The following is a 17,665-nucleotide window of genomic DNA, read 5'->3' as shown; positions in this document are numbered from 1 at the left end:
ACTATCATTATCTGCGGCTGAACAGATACAGTCTGCTACATGTGATAGTCAATAAATTTCCGTTACAGCCAATCACGACAAAAAGGTAAAAATGCTGCTGTTTTTCTTAACTTAATTTCAATTGTATCCTATAAATCCTAGCATAATTAATTATATTCTACAGTTGTTACTTGCCATCCATGATTCATTTAAATTGTCTTTGTAAAGAAGCCCTATTCTGTCCTCAAAAATAGAATTATAATTGCATACCCTGTATGACAATGAAAATACATTGAAATATATTACCTCTAGCTGCAGTGCAGCATTTGACTCAATCAAAGCTTGAACAGCAGCATTGATGTCCACTTGTTTCTGAAAAAAAAAAAAAAAAAAAAAGATATTTCAGAATATAAAAAGATGAACAGGAATATTCTAAAATGCAGGTGGTAAATTCTTTGAGCACTGTAGCAACATACACAATCACTTCATTCTTTTGTCATTTTAGAAAATAATTCATTGTAAACACTTACTTTTAAAGTAGGATACTCCCTTCCATTTCCAAAGAATGCAAGCATGCATATAGAAAAAGCATATTTAATTTGTATTAGCACCCCCATACCCAATTCAGTGATCACACTCCTGGAACCTGGAAAAAAGACACTATAATAATTGTAGACAAATGTCCCAACTTATTCCTCCCAGCCATTTAATTTATACACTTAAGAAAACCAATCCAGGTAAGTGTGAAAAGGTGTTATTCCTTTACAGAGAAGCACACAAAGAATATCTCAATCAGCTGTCAGCAGCTGACAGATCAAAGTAGTCTTCATGATGCACGAACTCTCATGGTTTAGGCCAGACTGGCCACTGAAACAAGTTGTCTTCTAATATATATATACACAAATACAATTCTCTAAAGCTATGAACTGTTCGTCTAAAAGGTCCATTGAATTTCTTTAGTCCAAATCTGTGACTTCCATCTATCATAATAATACCAAGACTGACAGACTAGCCTCAAAGGAGGATGCCCTTTTCCTGCATATCTTCATTCTCTGCTATTTTTATGACGTATATACCACACCCAGACAACAGGTTTATTTATTTTCAAAGAATTAAGCCACCCACACAAACATCTAGATCTTGCAATTTGTTCTCCGATTACATATACCATTACAGCTTTAGAAAACTTCAGATGTTGAATCTGTCCTAACTGGAACAATCCCTTAACAAACTCAATCTGAGTGAGTGAGTGAGTGTGTGTGTGTGCATTGGGAGAACATCTGGCCTGGAAGCAGCACAACATTTTCTGTTGCTGTCTTTCAGAGTGTTCAAATGCAGAACAGAAGAAAAACCTCTTAGAGTGTGACAGAGTTAACCCATGCCAAAAGTCCATGAGCAATGTCCACGAGCATTTCCTGTTGAGTGCTCAACAGTGTGTCAGAACAGAACTGACAATGTAAGATGGAAGGTTCAAAAATGTATTACTGTAGTGGTGGAAGTGGTAGAAAAAGATATTTGCATTTCATGTGCAAGTGGTGGAACAAGCAATGCATTTGAAGAGGATCTTGCTATTTTAACTTTCAAAAAAGAACTGTATTGTAGGTTAGGGTTGTTATAGAACTTACTCTTGGTCCTGGTGGTCCAGGTGGTCCCTGGAAAATGGGAGAAACCAGATATTAGGTGCTTCACATGTTTCTATAATGCAATCACCATGGAAAAATACAGGCATGTTTTTTTATACACTTACAGGTGGCCCTGGCTGGCCCTGAGGTCCCTGAGGCCCCTAGAAGAAATGGAGATAAAATGCAACAAGTTATAGATGAACTTCTCTGCTTTTATATTTATATATTTTAAAATCATAAAATGCCACAAAGCATACAATGAAGAAGATGTAATAGTGGTTTTGGTAAAGCTGTAGATTATTACTTACTATTCTTAAAGTACCATACTTTGTTAACATGTGAATATTCCTGTTAGAATTGCTGGGTTGTCTCGTTACTTGTGATATACTTATGATATTAAGGGACCATTAGCAGTCATATAAAGCATTAATATATAACACGCTATACGATGTATCAGCATTATATGCATGTTGCCAATACAAGTACTATAAATGATGAGTGATCATAAAAGCATTGTAAGTAAAGTTACGGTTAGTTGTAAAAAACTGACTGATCTGCTTTGCTCCATGAATATCTGCTAGGCATTTATTAGCTCCATTTATTAGCAGTGTCAATTTTTGGCCAGAACATGTCGTGTTCATTGTTTAACAGTGATATTGCAGGCTTCCTGTGCATTCACCAAGTAATGCCCTTGTTTCCTCATCTTAAGTGGCATCATTTTAGTGTGTAGGATGATGCAGTGGTGAGGAGAGGAGGAGAAGGAACAGCTGTTTTTCCCTAGCTTATACTGCCTATAATGCACATAGTCTTAAATCTAAGTTTTAGGCTTGCCTTAGGGTTAGACATGGACCCTCCTAAAGTCTATAACCCCATCTGAATTATTCTTTCTTTGAGCAACTATTCACATTAAGATTGAATGATTATGAATATTTATTATTGTACAGTGATACTTGTGTTGCTGTTAGATTCTCTTCTTCAATCTCTACATACTCAAAGCCTCTAGGAGCTGCTGTAACATAAACAATAGCAAGAAGAATGGCAAGGAAAAGAATAGGTAGCAGTGCCTTAATACCAGCAAAAGAGAAGAAGGAATGAAAGGCACAGGCCAGACCTGCATTATGTATTAGTAAAACCTTTTAACATAACTGAGTTAATTTAAGCAAAGCACTCTTCAGCGAGTGCTGCTTGTACCAGTTATTTAAGCACAGTAAGCTGTTCCTGCAAAAGCCCTCTTACACCACCATGGCCATGCTAGTACGAAGTCTCTGCTGAAAGAGAAATAATCTTATCTGACATTGTCATACTGACAAATATTGTGAAACTGATATAGTCAAAGAGGTATTAAGTTGTAAATCACTTAACATAGTAATAAGTATTCCTGCTGTGAGATTTCACAGCAAGAGCTGTGTGAGTGTCACGATTCAACTGCTGAACTTGGGCTGTGCTTCAAGCTGCCATCAGTAAGGGCAGCTGGAAATGGTTAAAGAAAGGCCAGATTCAATCTAACATTGATTCATGTGTATTTAAAAAAAGGATCTCAAAGCAGATAGGAGTCACTGAGGCTCCAAATTTATCAGTTCTTAGGAGAATACCAGCTGCATTTCTTACTATCTCTAGACATATTCCTAAGGCAGAGCACACAGTAGCCACTGGGGAATGCATCTCTCAGAGGTTACAATGATCTCCGCAGCTGCACAAGTTCAGTGTGCCTGCACACCACCTGCCCGGGCCATGCCAGAGGGGCTCAGCTGTCGGATTAGGAAGGGTGTGAAAAGTGGGGGCCGTCACGTAATTCCTAGCACCAGATCTATACCAACAGGGCTATATTGAGGGACTGCAAATGGCTTTGAGCCCAAGATCCACGTTTTACACATAATCTTTGGAGAATAGGGAAGAATCAAAACTGAAGCGATTTCTAAGTGTTTAGAGAGATGGTATTCTGATACTTAACTGAGAAGACCTTCATGGCATAAGCTCCAGGAACTGCAAATATTGTCAGCTTTTCACCTGATACATCCTGACCCTATTTATTTACGTTTCATCCGCTTACCCTATAGAAGGGACTCTAAGCCATTTTAAAGGTAAATATTTACTGATATTTTATAAAGACATTGATGATTAATGTTGGAAAATGGAAATAAAGGAATAAGTAGTTTTAGCATATACAGTAGTATAGAAATCCCCGTGGATTCTGTGGCAAGTACCTAGCTTCCCTTTACTCTTCTGAGTTTGATTATTGCCCAGCTTGAAATTTTCTTTGAAATCCTATTACTATTAAATAGGTATAAAATATTATTATTGTTATTCATTATTACAAAACTGATGAGAGATGAGTTTGCAGAGGTGACATTCACTGTTTTGGGGTAGTCCCGCAGCTGTTGCAAATCAACTGGGTTTCACAGAGGTACACTACTGTATGCCAGTTGAGAACGCTGACCTCCACATTTAATTAATCAGATCAGCAACTCAGGTGCTGTTAGATTGCTGCAGGATACCTTCAACCCCATGTGTATATATTATTGGACTGTCTGATCGTGCTTGGTGAAGTATGTTTGGTATAAAATGAAAGAGAAAGTGTGAAAAACAAACTTGAGAAATAAACTTGACAGTGTAAGGATATATTTGTTTATCTTGGTTCAGGACTTGATTATGCAAATACCAAGTCAAGGCAAGGCACAAAGTTTTCAACAGTTTGTCCCTAAGTAACCACTGCTCTCTGATGAATAGATGTCCTTGTTCTGGGTGCTGAGATTTAGACATTCCAGTGGATTTTTCAGATGACTGAATGCTTTAGTTAATATTCTATGTTCTTGGCATGTGTCACAATTTTAAGACTCAAAAAGTCTTGGGACAAAACCAGTCCAAATTTATAGTGATTTCTGAGATAGAACTGAATATTTTAAAAATCAAAACCTGCACTGTTCCAATGAATTTAAGGTATTTTGCAAAAGAGGAATGTGATTTGTCTTGATTCACTGTCTCCTTGCCAATAAAACCCATGTGGAAAAAAAAAGGTAAATATTGAATGCTATTTGTTAAGTATAGTGAAATACTTTTGGGGATATTACATTTCTTAACTGCATTAAACTTCAGTGGGCAATATCAATTACCTTTAAAAGCCTTTAAAATATAACAAAACTGCAGAGAGTCTGTTGAAAATTCTGTAGAGGTGTTATAAATGTTCTTTCTATTGCAGAGCAGCAAAATAAGGTTAAATTACACTTTTCATGGATTAAGTTAATTGCTAACTGTTTTACTGGAATGTTCAGGATTACCTTAACAAATCTAGTTAATCTACCCTTTGATCACATTAGAATTTAAGTGAGAAAAGTGTAATTCCAGTTCATAATAGCAAAAGCAGATAATAGAACAGTTAGTTTTAGTATGCTCTTTAATGCTTTAATCACCCAATTTGATTGCTAGTACAGAAAGTTCAAAGGTGAAAACCCCAATCTTTTTCTAATACTGTAAGGCCCTGATTTTACACTCAATGATACATATGATTAACTCCAAAAACATGAACAATCCCAAGGACTTCCATATTTTCCACGACTTTCGAAATTTTCCAAGAAAGTATTTTTAACAAAACTGATTAATGTTAGGCTTTCCCTGACCACTTTGGTCATTTCAGTGTTATGTCACTGTATCTCATAATGGATAAAGCCGAATAACATCCTGCAATACAACAGTCTGATACACGATAGTGTAGTAACTGCCATTAATGACTGTTAATCTAAGATAAAAGATGATAATAGAAAATTACAGTTTATGCCTTATCATATCATATTGTATCTCTTTTCACCTTGAGGATAGTCACACACTGGAATACATTGCCCAAAGAGATTACCCAATCTCCATCCCCGGAAGTTTTCAAGACCCGGCTGAATAAAGCCCTAACCAATGTGGTCTCATCTCAGAGCTGACTTTTAAACAGGAGGTTGGTCTAGAAATACCTTGAGATCCCTTACAACATGGATTATTCTATGACTCTATTATAATTCACTGTGACATGCCATGAAATAAAAAAAAATTAAGAAGATGAAAACACACTTTCAGAAATGTCAGAATTACGAAACTATATTCCAAAATGCATTCCATGTTTTTCTAAATGTTTCAATTACAGTGATATGAGTATTTTGAATTAAAAAATATTTTTTATTAAAATTTTTCAACAAACTGTTTCTGACTATCATTTTTTCTCCAGAAATAGCCTACAGGACCTGAACTTTGGTTCACCACTGACCTCAACAAGGAGACACGATTTTACATTCCATGTCTTTCAAGGGATAAAAGGATGTTTCTTTCTAGTAATAAAGACCGCCTCCCTGACAGACTAAAAACTGTAACTAAAATTTTGACTGCTACAAAAGGGTTAAAATCTTCTAGGAGGAATGCTAATATCAATTTTAAAGCTATAAATTCAAGCTCGGAATACACAGTTGGATGAAAATCATTTTCTGTCCCTTGTATTTGAAAATAGTTAGAAATAAATCCTTTTCTTGGCTACATTATATAAATTAATGCCACTGTGTATGATTTAAAATTAAACATTCTTCTTCTGAAAACATTCTTAGGAGTTTAATTCATCTTGATGAACTCAAGAACTTATTTAGGAAATAACTTCTTAAACACCAGCACCAATATGGAAATGGGTGTTTCTTGTTCACCATTTTGGATGGGTTTTATTATTTCATTTCATTATTATTTCATTTGTTTACTAAAAGCGTTATTAAACATTGGAATAGGCTGCCCAGGGAGGTGGTGGATTCGCCATCCCTGGAGGTGTTTAAAAAAAGGGTAGATGTGGTACTTAGGGACACGGTTTAGAAGTGGTTTTGTCAGGTTAGGTTAATGGTTGGACTTGACGCTCTTAAAGGTTCCTTCCAACCTCAGCAATTCTATGATTATTTTTGAAGTGTCAGCATTTTTAGCTCTATGCTGTCACAGTATTCTCACCAACAAACAGCAGAAAATGACAGTTAAGATGCTTAATAGCAGCACAAATTAAGAAACTAGTTTTCCTCTTATTCTGACAGCAATTGCCTCAACAGCATAATAAGAAAGTTCCCCAATACACATAGAGCAAGCTTAGTTCCAAGCCTTAATTCTTTAAGCAACTTTGAATATTTCTGATTTCTTTTTCAAAACTTTTATAAGGCATTTAGGTTGGAATTGTACACAGGTGGCTGCTAAAAGCAAAATACGCTAAGACAGGAGAAACTAAATGATTTTAAGTGAGGTGGAGTGAATGGCAGTGTAAGTGTAACAGGAACAAGATCACCTTGGCCAGTTATTGGAAAAGGAACTAATTATAAACCTGCCATATAAAGTAATATCATAGGTATTAACTATAATTGTATTCATATTTGCTGTAAATACGATAATTTAATGCCTTTTCACATAGCCATTATTAATTGGAGACTTAAAAAAAATGTTAGAGCTAGTAATCAAATCAAAGTTATTAATGTACAAAAGCTAATGTAATATTCTTACTGAAAAATGACAGACAGTAACTTCATAACCTATCAATACTGCCTACTCCAGCTGGCATACAGGGCATGGACACCCAGCCTCAGCTCTAGGCATCTCCTGAACCTCTCCCTCTCTAGACAAGATCACATATGAACATGCGTGTGCACGCTGTACTGCCAGGCAATGGAGCATTGACAACACATGTGAAAAAGGATTTTTCTTTTACATCTGAACTGTGACAGATTTGGAGTATGTGACTGCTATATGACCAGGGGCCATACTGCCCGACAGCACGCACCAACTGGGCATATAAATCAAGGTCAGACTTTTGACTCATGCTATCAGCTTTCTTGGCCAGCGCTCCCCAGGAGCACAACATCACTGTCTGGCATTCAGAGCATGCAAGAGTACATTCAGAGTAACACAGGAATAGTTTTTACACGGCCAAAAAAATGAAAGCACAAAAGTTGTTTCATCTTACCATTTCACCCCTTGTGCCCTTTTCACCTCTCGGTCCCTGTAAGAAAGAGAAGCTGTTAGTCCAAGATGCTTTCTAGCTGCCTCGGACTGAAATAAGCAAATTAACATCCATGAGAGTTATACTGCTCACATGAAAAGTCCAGTCTCATCTGTGGAAGTATTTACAACTCTGGGGCTTTAATTTTCCTGTAGTGTTAGAAAACGAAATTATTTGAAAACATCTTGTAACTCCTATACGTGGAAAGCTGATGTTTACTTCAGATTGTAAATATGTTTTTTCTCAGTCTCCCTGTCAATCAGATGTATTCTGATTGACAATCTGATCCACTGTAGCACATCAGTGCTTCTCCATCTTAAGAGTAGAGAACAGAACTTGGTACTTTCCATCACTGAAGAAATCCATTGGTTACATATCCGTTTTTATTACCCCATTCGTTATCCTCTCACAGTCAGATTAGACACTGTTTTTCTGTCTTCATGGCATTTTTGGCTAGTTTTGCACTTAAACTGTGTTTCCAAAGACAGTAACAGTCTTACAGTTCTTCTCTGGACGAATATTATATCTTGATGGCAACATTTCATAACACATAGAAGTAATCTTCAACTTTAATGCTTTCTTAATGGTAACGGCAAACTATTACACTCAATATGAAGTCTATTAAAAGCCTTCATACAAGTATATGCAACTATAAAGTTTTCTTCCTGAGTGGGATTGAAAAGAGTGCAGCAAGACTTAAAGTACTGTCTTTTTCCCAACAGGTAGAAAGAATAGACTAATTTTAGAAGGAACATTTCCCTTCTCCTTTCTTTTTCACTTGTAAATACTTATATTTATTACTTTTATTGTATATGCCTGTTATTTAGTTGTTTATTCCTGCTATTTTTATGATTATTATTTCAATTTTTAGACATTCTTATTCACTCCAAGTGTTGTTCATCAGACAGAGGAACTTAGGTGGTACAAAGAGCTTCTAAACTACCTTACATGGCTGGGTAGTCTGAAGACATGAGCCAAAGGGTGCCCATACAGAACACTGCTCTGTCTCTGGCACAGGGAATGCACCATGGGATGGAAACAGGGATGCGGACAGAGCTCCCTCACTCCAGGGAACCTGGGGTGCATTGAAGGTTATCAGAAAGGCCAAGAAGATATTTAAGTTGTAACAGGGACCTCACCGGCACCTGGAACACCCTCAACAAGCACTTGTGGGCACTCCCAGCTTGTCTAGAGGGGCACTCTGGACAGTTCAGCCCAATCAGCAACTAAAAAATAACCTATGTTGAAATTGAGTGTGGATACCCTCTAGACATGTCTCAGACCTAAGCCTGAGAACGAATAACCAGGTAGTAGTTACTAGGTGTTGTTTTACACCTTGACTTGCCCACTGCCCCGTAGGCATGCCCTCTACGTACTGTACGTGGACAGAAGGCCATTACAATGACTTTTTTGTCATTGTTTTTTGTCTTTTTTTTTTTTCTGTTTGTATTACAGATGCTGGAGTCACATACATTAACTTAACAGCAGGGTATAACATGAAGATGATGCTGCTAGTTACTCTTTGAAAACAGAAAAATTAGAATGTTGCTAGTTGTAAACCAGATTATTAAATAGGTGAAATAACCAAATTATGGAAAAGAGAAGGGCAACTTACAGGCCTGCCACTTGGGCCTGTTATGCCTTCTTGACCAACAGGGCCAATATATCCCTGTAAAAAAGAAAAGAATATATTAGTCCACCATATTTTAAAATGAAGAAAATCCTTATAACATGTCCAGGTTTAAAGTTGCTCTGCACACAGGCCTGGCAAATACCCAAAAGATCATGGCGATGTTCTCTTTCTGAATATTGAGTGCACATTGCTACAAAATCAGCAAGGTAATTATTTTAATAATTAGTAATAGTTATGCTTGGAAAGCCCCCACACATTCTTTTATGTGAAAGCTGATGCACTAAAACCAGTGGAAACTTAAGTACTCTGATTACCAAAGGGCACACATTTATTGAGCTACAATCAACTATATCTTGAGCTGTATTATTGCCCACAAGTACCCTTGTAAGGCTGCCAGTAAGTGCTTCTGAAATGTTACTTTCCCGTTCCATTTCACTTAGAGCAAACTGCTCATTTCCAGTGTTTATCTTGTATAGGAATGTTTAGAAAAAGAAAGTAGCTATTAGAACAGGCCCCTAAAGCTGCTGCTCTGCATCTGGTTAACTGAACTAATTCAGTTCTGTGGTGGCAATGGCAGCAGTGAAAGAAGAACATTTTGTAGTAAGGCCTTCCATGCTGCAACCTTTCCCCCTTCTTTATTTTTCACTTGATGCTATAAGCGCATTCCCCAATATTACAAAATGCTAAAGATGCTTCCTCATTTTTGGTGAGTAGCAAAGTAAAATGTCATGAAGAAAGTGTCATGAAGAATGAGCTAATGCAGGTTAGTAACCTTATAGACAAAAAGGAAATATTTATTAAAAAAAAGACTACCTATTACTCAATAAAGCCTGCGCACCACTCTGTCTTACTGCAAGGCTAAGTTTCGCCCTTTTTTCTTTTGCTGTAGGACAGAGTTATACAATTAGCATTGTTGCGAGTAAGAAGAAAAGAGAAATTTCAAACCCGATAGACAAAAATATGACAGTGATAAGGATACTTGTGTAAATAAAATTATACTAGGAGAGCCATGCTTTATCAGCAGAGCTTGCTTTTTTTCCTTCAAGATTAAAAGCCCAGCTCTGCTTGTGTATCTGTACCCATGTTGCAACCAGAGCAGTGCTGCAGTACAGGCTTCTAGTGCAGGCATAGTCTTGGAGAGAAAGGTTTAGGTTAGAGGGTTCCAGCCTTATTAATAAGAAAACAGACAATTCCCTAAATTAAAAACACATGCCACTTGCAAGCCATCCTGACAATCTCTTTCATGGACTGAAACACTTACAACTTGGCCCGTCGGACCTTTTGGGCCCAAAAGTCCAACTAAGCCAACGTCCCCTGCAGGACCCTGAAAATGCAAAGGAACAGTTTAATCAAACACGGACATCAGCTATCCACTTGTATCAACCTCTCATAATCACTGGAAGTAAGATAATTTCTAAGAGCAGTAACAGTGAAAATAGCAAGTGCACTGACCCAGAATGTACATCTTTGGACATGGAGTATACAGTTCTACCTACAAGGTTCCAACAGTTCAGACAGATTTTGAACAAATTGTTGTTAAAGACGATTAATTCTATGCTTTCCTAACATCCTCACTCTGTCAATGGCTTAAGATCTAACAGAAAAGAATAAGCACATACTTTTGGACCTGGGAATCCTTGAAACCCCATTAAACCTTGATCTCCATCTTCTCCCTGTAATAGGAGCAGGCATCCTTACTATTATTTCATGTTGGTAATTCTTGGACTACTTGTTTTGCACCAACAGCTGACATTACGTACAGTCTGTCCTTTCAGTCCAGTGTCTCCTGCTGGTCCTTGGTCACCTTGTGATCCTGGAAGACCTCTTTTTCCTCGCTTTCCTGGATGACCCAGAAGCCCTTTCTCACCCTGTGAACAGGAAGATAGCACATCCTTTATTACAAGTATGACAGTTATAAATGTAATGATTGGTTTCCTGGCAGAAGTGTGCAATATGCTTCCTCTATAAGAAATAGACCTACTCCATTCATTTTATTTCCATCAGGAATACTTTCAATAATTAAACTTTCACTAAAATGCATGAATTGACCGTTCTTTGACTTGGAAACATAAAAAACCCCATATATATTGGATCGTTTCCAGTATGGTATCTCCCAGTGCAAGCACTAAAATTCACAAGATGAAATACCGAACAGGCAGTTTAGAAGTAAATTTAAAAAGTAATCCTCTGAGCAAGGCATAGCATAGCTGTGGAACTCCTTGCTGTTAGACTAAAACTTTACATTGATTCAAACGGAAACTAGACAAGTTCATGCAAGAGAAAGCCTCTGAGGACTATCAAATACATAGAAACCATGTCTAGTTCAGGAGGTTACCAAGCTGCAATTAAGGCTGGGAATATTGAATCATAGAATGGTTTAGGTTGGAAGGGACCTTGGAGATCATCAAGTTCCAACCCCCCTGCCATACACCTTTCATGCTTGCTTTGCGCATATGCTCTTTCCTAGGTGTTATCTTTTCGCTCTAACAAAGACAGACTTTTGGCCTGACTCAGTATGTCCACTCTTAATGCTTCTTTAGCGCTTTATGGTAACAGTTTTCCCTCACATCATCTGTTCCCCATCTTTTTGAGATTGCAAGAATTTCTGAGCAGGAACTACCTCCTACGGCTCATAGTCTAGACAAAGGAGTAAAATCTGGAGTGGGAGCACTGACGATAAACACTACAAACACTGAATACAGTTCATACTAAAATATTTTCACAAAAAGATAACAAAGACAGACACAGTATTTCCCTCCCCCAGTTTTCAAGTAACTTAAGGTTTTAAAAACTGCTTACCAATAAAATCTCACAGACCACTGCAAATCATGATTTTAGATGAAAAACCCTATTCTAAATGGAGAAAATGATCTATAATGTTTCCATTCCTTGCTTCTTTTACCACTGAAATGAGCCTAAGTAATATGAGGACATGATGATGTCAGGTACCTGGAACTGCCTGAAAAATGGAGCACTCTCAGATTTCTTTCTTTCTGATGGGGTGAACAAGAACAATTTAAATCCTATGATAAATGAACACTCCAGACACACTTGTTAGTCCCCAAACCGGGGACTTAGGCTTGAAATTACAGTACTTCTCTGCTAATAGATTGCTTAGATATTCAAATCATCCAAACTGTTCTAGAAGTTACGGAAGTTTAAAAAGAAAGGTCAGGAAACATTTGGCCCTGAAGCTTTGGGTGAATAAATACGAAGCGTTTTGAATGGCTTCTGAAGCTGGGAATAGCAACCAGATGGATGGGAACTCTGTTTTCAAACTACAGTTTATAGAAACAAGTCCAACACAACTTGCAGTCTTACCCTTCAGGTAAGTTTTGATGTCAATTACTCATCACTGAATGCAGTACGAAGACAAAGCAGAATCGGTAATACTGTACTTAAACAAGATCCCACGTGTGTACCTTTAATCCGGGTGCTCCTGTGGGCCCTGGCATGCCTGGCAATCCCTTGGGACCTCGAGCTCCAGGATAACCTGCCAGACCTGGTAAGCCCGAGTTTCCTTTATTACCCTTAACAAATTGAAAGTAATTGATTACAAGCAGAACAGCCAAACATGTTTTCTCATTGTATGCTAAAACGGGCACGTAACATAAAATCAGTCAGAGCCATTTAATGCTTTCTGTATATATGGGCACACATTGCTGGTACATCAAAATATATGGAAAGACAATGATCAGCAGTATCATCTGAATTTCTGCTAATACTCCAAAAGCAAACCCCCATCATATTTAGCAACAAACCTACATATGCTTTAACTGTGGGATGGATTGAGGTATCTGAGGAGTCAAGTTATTATAGTTTAACAAGTCACTGACTGTCAGCAAAGGAAATACTGACCATGCCATAGCCCATTGCAGTTGTTCAGTTCAGTGTTCATCTTAAACCTTGTTGTGTCCTGCCCTAAATATATCGTGTCATTTGCGTGGGATCACCTACCTAGACCTTGAAAGACTTCTGAGAACATTCAAGAGAATCAGTTGCCTCTTTGGGCTTATGCAAGGCATCTTCCCTATTATCACTCTCCTAAATAGGGATAGTTGCCCAGTTGGATAGTAAACAATCTTCTGTCTGCAATAATTGTGCATTTAAGTATATATGAAAGCATTCGTGGGCAGACCGGTGACTGCTTTTACCTCCCACAGGGAATGATACAGAATAGTTTATATGAGACTTAAAATTTTTCCTAAAGCTGAAAATTTGCATGTTCAGATTAATAGCCTATAGTGCTGATTCCTATTGAATTATTTTCTAACTCAATTTTGAAATATGCAGGAAGACAGCACTAATCTCCATTAATTATAGAAGATGACCCCTTGAGATGGTTCTCAGATGAGTGCTGTGTGATATTTGAGGATTCAGAGCTTACAATAAGGAGCTGCTTCTGATGAAAATAAGATGCTGGATTCATTCATTAGAGATGGGCTGAAAATACAGTTGAGATTCACAGTATTCATTTTTTCAAGAAGAAGGAACTCCGTATCAAGAAACAAAGTGAGATTGCCTTCCCATACAAACATTCAAAATTCAAGATGCTTATTTATAAATACTGGACATACCGATAATATTACTATGATTGTGTACACTCTGTAGGGATTCATATACCATAACATTACCACATCAAGAAAGATCAGAACATCTGTTATGAAAATGTATGAGAACATCAGACGATAAACAAAAGCAACTATTTTTAATGAAAAAACATGTTACTGAGTACATGGAGTTAAGCCAATTTTGACATGTTAAAAAATGCAAAATGGAAATTTGCTGCCATCCAAACTAATGTTTCTGTGATGTCATTCAGTAGAAATATATACATACATAGGTGTATATATGTTCCTTCTTATTTCGTATGACATTCCATTAAGCATTCATAGAAATAAAAGGGTTATAGGAAACAGAATATTTATATTAAATGTGATTTTCAGAGCTTTTGAATATGGTACTGAGTTTTACAGCCTGATCAACTGATAAACTTACATAGCAAAAGTTCTGGGTTTTTTATTCATTGTGGTAAAAATCAGTTAAAAGCCTATCTTTATTACAAATTGTAATGCTGCTATATATTGTTAATATTGAGTAATGGATTATTTTTTTTTTAATATGAAAGGACATTTTGAGTGGAAAGGCAAAAACATAAGAATTCTTTGGGGTAATACTCCTAAAACCAACTCCAATGAATTTTAAGTACTTGAAAGAGGGGGACATTATCTGACAATGGAGAAGGCTTGAATAGGGTACATCTGCCCCCTGTGGGTAACTTGCTTAATTTTCTCCTTGTTCAACCAGATAGGCAAATTTATACTCGCAATAGAGGTGACTTATTAGGCACCTTGATTAATTCCTAACACCAAATCTAACTTGGCATCCTTTTATAACTATTGAGAAATACCATACCTAAAATCAAAGTGATCTGACTTTCAACCATGACAACAACTAAAGGAATTTGCTACCTTCTCTCTGGAGTAAATAAGCAAAGAGCTGTGTCACTGGTCCAAGAAGCAGCAGGTTGCCACCCTTGGCCCACTGCAGAGCACAGACAGACAAAAAACCTGTTTCCAAGAATGTTCCCAGTGACCTCAGATACCCAATATTCTTTTTCACTGGTTTTAGGCAAAGCTTCAGAATTTCTTAGGTGGAGAGACATAGGTTACAAATTCAAAGGCAATAAGGAAAATGTAGCATCGTTTCAGGGCCTGAGAGGAAACAGCCTTAGTTGGGGTCCATGGCTCATTTTCAGGAACAAAACTGTGAAGCCTCTCTCATTAAGAAAGCATTTTCACTTAGCTGTAGTTACCACTAACGTATGCTAATTAAATAGTTCTTCTCACAGCACACTTCCCTTATGCTAAGCTTACATCCTGGCCAGAATATCAGAAGCAAAAGAGAAAAGCCAAAGAATTGGTCTAATTTTCAAGATGCTCAAGGAACTGAGAACGGTTCCTTCTGTTTAAATACCCTAACCTTTGAAAACTTGTAGTGCAAAATGACACAAAGAGGGGAAATGTGGAAAGCAACTTACCTTAGGGCCAGGCTTCCCTGACAGCCCAGGCTTGCCTGGGTTGCCAGGAATGCCTTCTGGTCCAGGGTACCCGACTGCTCCTTTCTGTCCTGCTGGCCCTGGGTTTCCCTTGAAACAAATTCAGATCGAATATAGCACTTTCAGCTCTCTTCATCTTCGCCATCACAGAACTAGATTTCAATTACAGTATTTCCTATACCCTACATAATAACAGACCCAGTGACATAGATGAATACTCGCAGAGGGGGCTCTGAGTTAGGAAGTTTGGTTTAAAATGCTATTGGCTTAACCTTAGACTTCCTGTGTTGTGGGCTCTGAGCAACTTCAGCTGAAACCATGGGGCTGACCCCCTGCGTCCCAGGCCTGGAAGATTGCAGAGAGTGTTCATTCTTAAACTGAAGGCAAGTAAACCTAATAAAGTAATCTGTTTATCCCTGTAAAAAAACCCAACCATATGTCTTTTCAGCCTTCATTTTACTAGACAGTCTGTATTGTACATTTGCAAAATTATGCTGTTCAAATTTGTACATATCAAATATACATACAAACTTGTAATTAGATAAGTTTGTACTAACTGTTGCTATACTTGCATGGAAAAGCCTCACATCACATCCACCAAAGGAACAGCAATTTTTTTCTTTATAATCAGGGGCTTGGAGTTCTTCAATCGTCTCTGTATGAATGCATTTCTTAGAAATTTAAAATACACTAACTACAACACATCTGATTTGAAAAAGTATAGTTAACAACAGCCACACAGAATATAAGAAGCGTGCCATCTTAATCTTATTTCTAACTTCTGCTTGCTGAAGTATCTTGCACTTGGGATGTGCTTTGAGACTTCCTCAAGTTCCAGTTTTACTGTCTTCTCCTCCTCACTGTATGTTTCGCCTTTCCCTCTTTTCCTTTGTCTGCCGAATGATACACTCTCTGCAGTCCTCCAGAGGGAAGAGGCAAGTACTTAGAAAAGACACACAGTTTGCTTGCCTTCAAAAGGCTATTCATGCACGCGGCCCAGCAGGTACAGCCTCTGTGAAGCAGCTGCATTTCTCTATTTACTGACAATGTTTTGATGTAAGGTAGTAAAAGTTATTTACAACATGTGCTTGTGTGGTATTATTTATTAGGGAATCAAAATAGCCTTGATGCATTTCGTTCTTGGTTGTGTTTACAGAACACCTACTGCTTCCTGCTCCTTCTCCTCAGGGAGAAAGGGATGCAAGTTAGTGTCTCTACAGTAATTCAGGAAAGAGCATTAAAAATTTCGGCTCAGGGCAAGCAAGAGAAAGAAGTAAACCTCAAGGGATCTGCCAGCCGTATCCATCATGGACATATGGATCCAGGCTTCTGTAGGCTGCAGCTGTTCAAAGAACTGATGGGAGCCAGGAGTGAAGAGCAGTACAGCTCTGTGCAATATAATGTGGTAACTTGCACATGGACCCTGAGCCACATGCAAAACCATTCTAATTGAGTAACTTTACAAGCGGGAAGGACCTTGTTGTTGTATTAGCTGCACTTCAGTTCCATTTGCTGAGTAACTGAGTATAATTCAGTATAATATAACATAGGTTCAAAAATCATTCTTATTTTCACAACGGTTCCTTTACAATTCCTGGATAATAACAAGGTTCTTTAGAGCGAGCGTAAGACTTTCTGGTACCACTGGCATGACTCAGTTTTGTTTTTATTAGTTATTATTTACTTTGTTTTATAACTTGAAGATAGACTGTAGAATTTTGTTACTTACAGGAATTCCAGGTTTGCCTGCCTGACCCGTTGCTCCTTTCTTTCCTGTGGGTCCCTAAAAGTTACAAATACTTGTGAACTGACAAATGTCTTGAACTCAAACCCCTAAGAAGAGCTGAGAATTGTTCCCCTCTAGTACGCATGTTCACATTGCCTGGCTTTGGACCAAATTATTTCCACTTCAGGGGACAGCAGAAAGTTTTTCAAGTAGAAGTGAATACATCTTTGGTAAAATTGTATATATTTTTCCCTTTCCTGAATTGGTAAAGTGTAGTTTTTCAGAACTTTTTCAACAACAGTAGGTATAAAAAAAAATTTCATTATGAATCTGGCAATTTCTCCTCTATCAGCCACACCTCTGTAAGGATGTACGCTTTTACAGCACTTCCTGTACCTTTTGAAAAGGGAAGTCCTGAAAAGTAGGGAATGTAGATGCAGAGTGTATGTGGAAGAGAATAATTGAAAACAATAGCGTCACATATGGCAACATTCTTTTTATCTAAGATGTACACAAAAGATAAAACGTACTTAAAAACAGACTTTTTTTGGTCCTGACTGATCTAGGAATCTGTAGCCCTAGAAAACTGAGTGATACTGATAGCAGATAACATTCTGCTAAGTGGCTTAGTGACACGGGAGGCCAAGCACCGAGGAAG

The 17,665-nt window shown here is 37.6% G+C and overlaps 1 protein-coding gene across 1 annotated transcript in view; it reads right to left on the bottom strand.

Annotated features, from left to right (window-relative positions):
• Window positions 1-17,665, bottom strand: part of COL24A1 (collagen type XXIV alpha 1 chain) — a gene marked incomplete at its 5' end in the record, with an annotated part of 158,634 nt that overhangs the window by 6,337 nt on the left and 134,632 nt on the right. Inside the window, 11 exons of the mRNA XM_082484525.1 lie at window positions 286-351; window positions 1,605-1,631; window positions 1,727-1,762; window positions 7,555-7,590; window positions 9,206-9,259; window positions 10,485-10,547; window positions 10,843-10,896; window positions 10,984-11,091; window positions 12,646-12,753; window positions 15,264-15,371; window positions 17,011-17,064. Of these exons, the coding sequence (XP_082340651.1) occupies window positions 286-351; window positions 1,605-1,631; window positions 1,727-1,762; window positions 7,555-7,590; window positions 9,206-9,259; window positions 10,485-10,547; window positions 10,843-10,896; window positions 10,984-11,091; window positions 12,646-12,753; window positions 15,264-15,371; window positions 17,011-17,064 (714 nt within the window). The remainder of the gene's footprint in view (window positions 1-285; window positions 352-1,604; window positions 1,632-1,726; window positions 1,763-7,554; window positions 7,591-9,205; window positions 9,260-10,484; window positions 10,548-10,842; window positions 10,897-10,983; window positions 11,092-12,645; window positions 12,754-15,263; window positions 15,372-17,010; window positions 17,065-17,665) is intronic.

The sequence above is a fragment of the Vanellus vanellus genome, assembly GCF_965231255.1.
Source record: "Vanellus vanellus genome assembly, chromosome: 5".
Lineage (NCBI taxonomy): Eukaryota > Metazoa > Chordata > Aves > Charadriiformes > Charadriidae > Vanellus > Vanellus vanellus.
The sequence above is the reverse complement of the archived record's forward strand: the minus strand, read 5'-3'. Positions and strand labels throughout refer to the sequence as shown.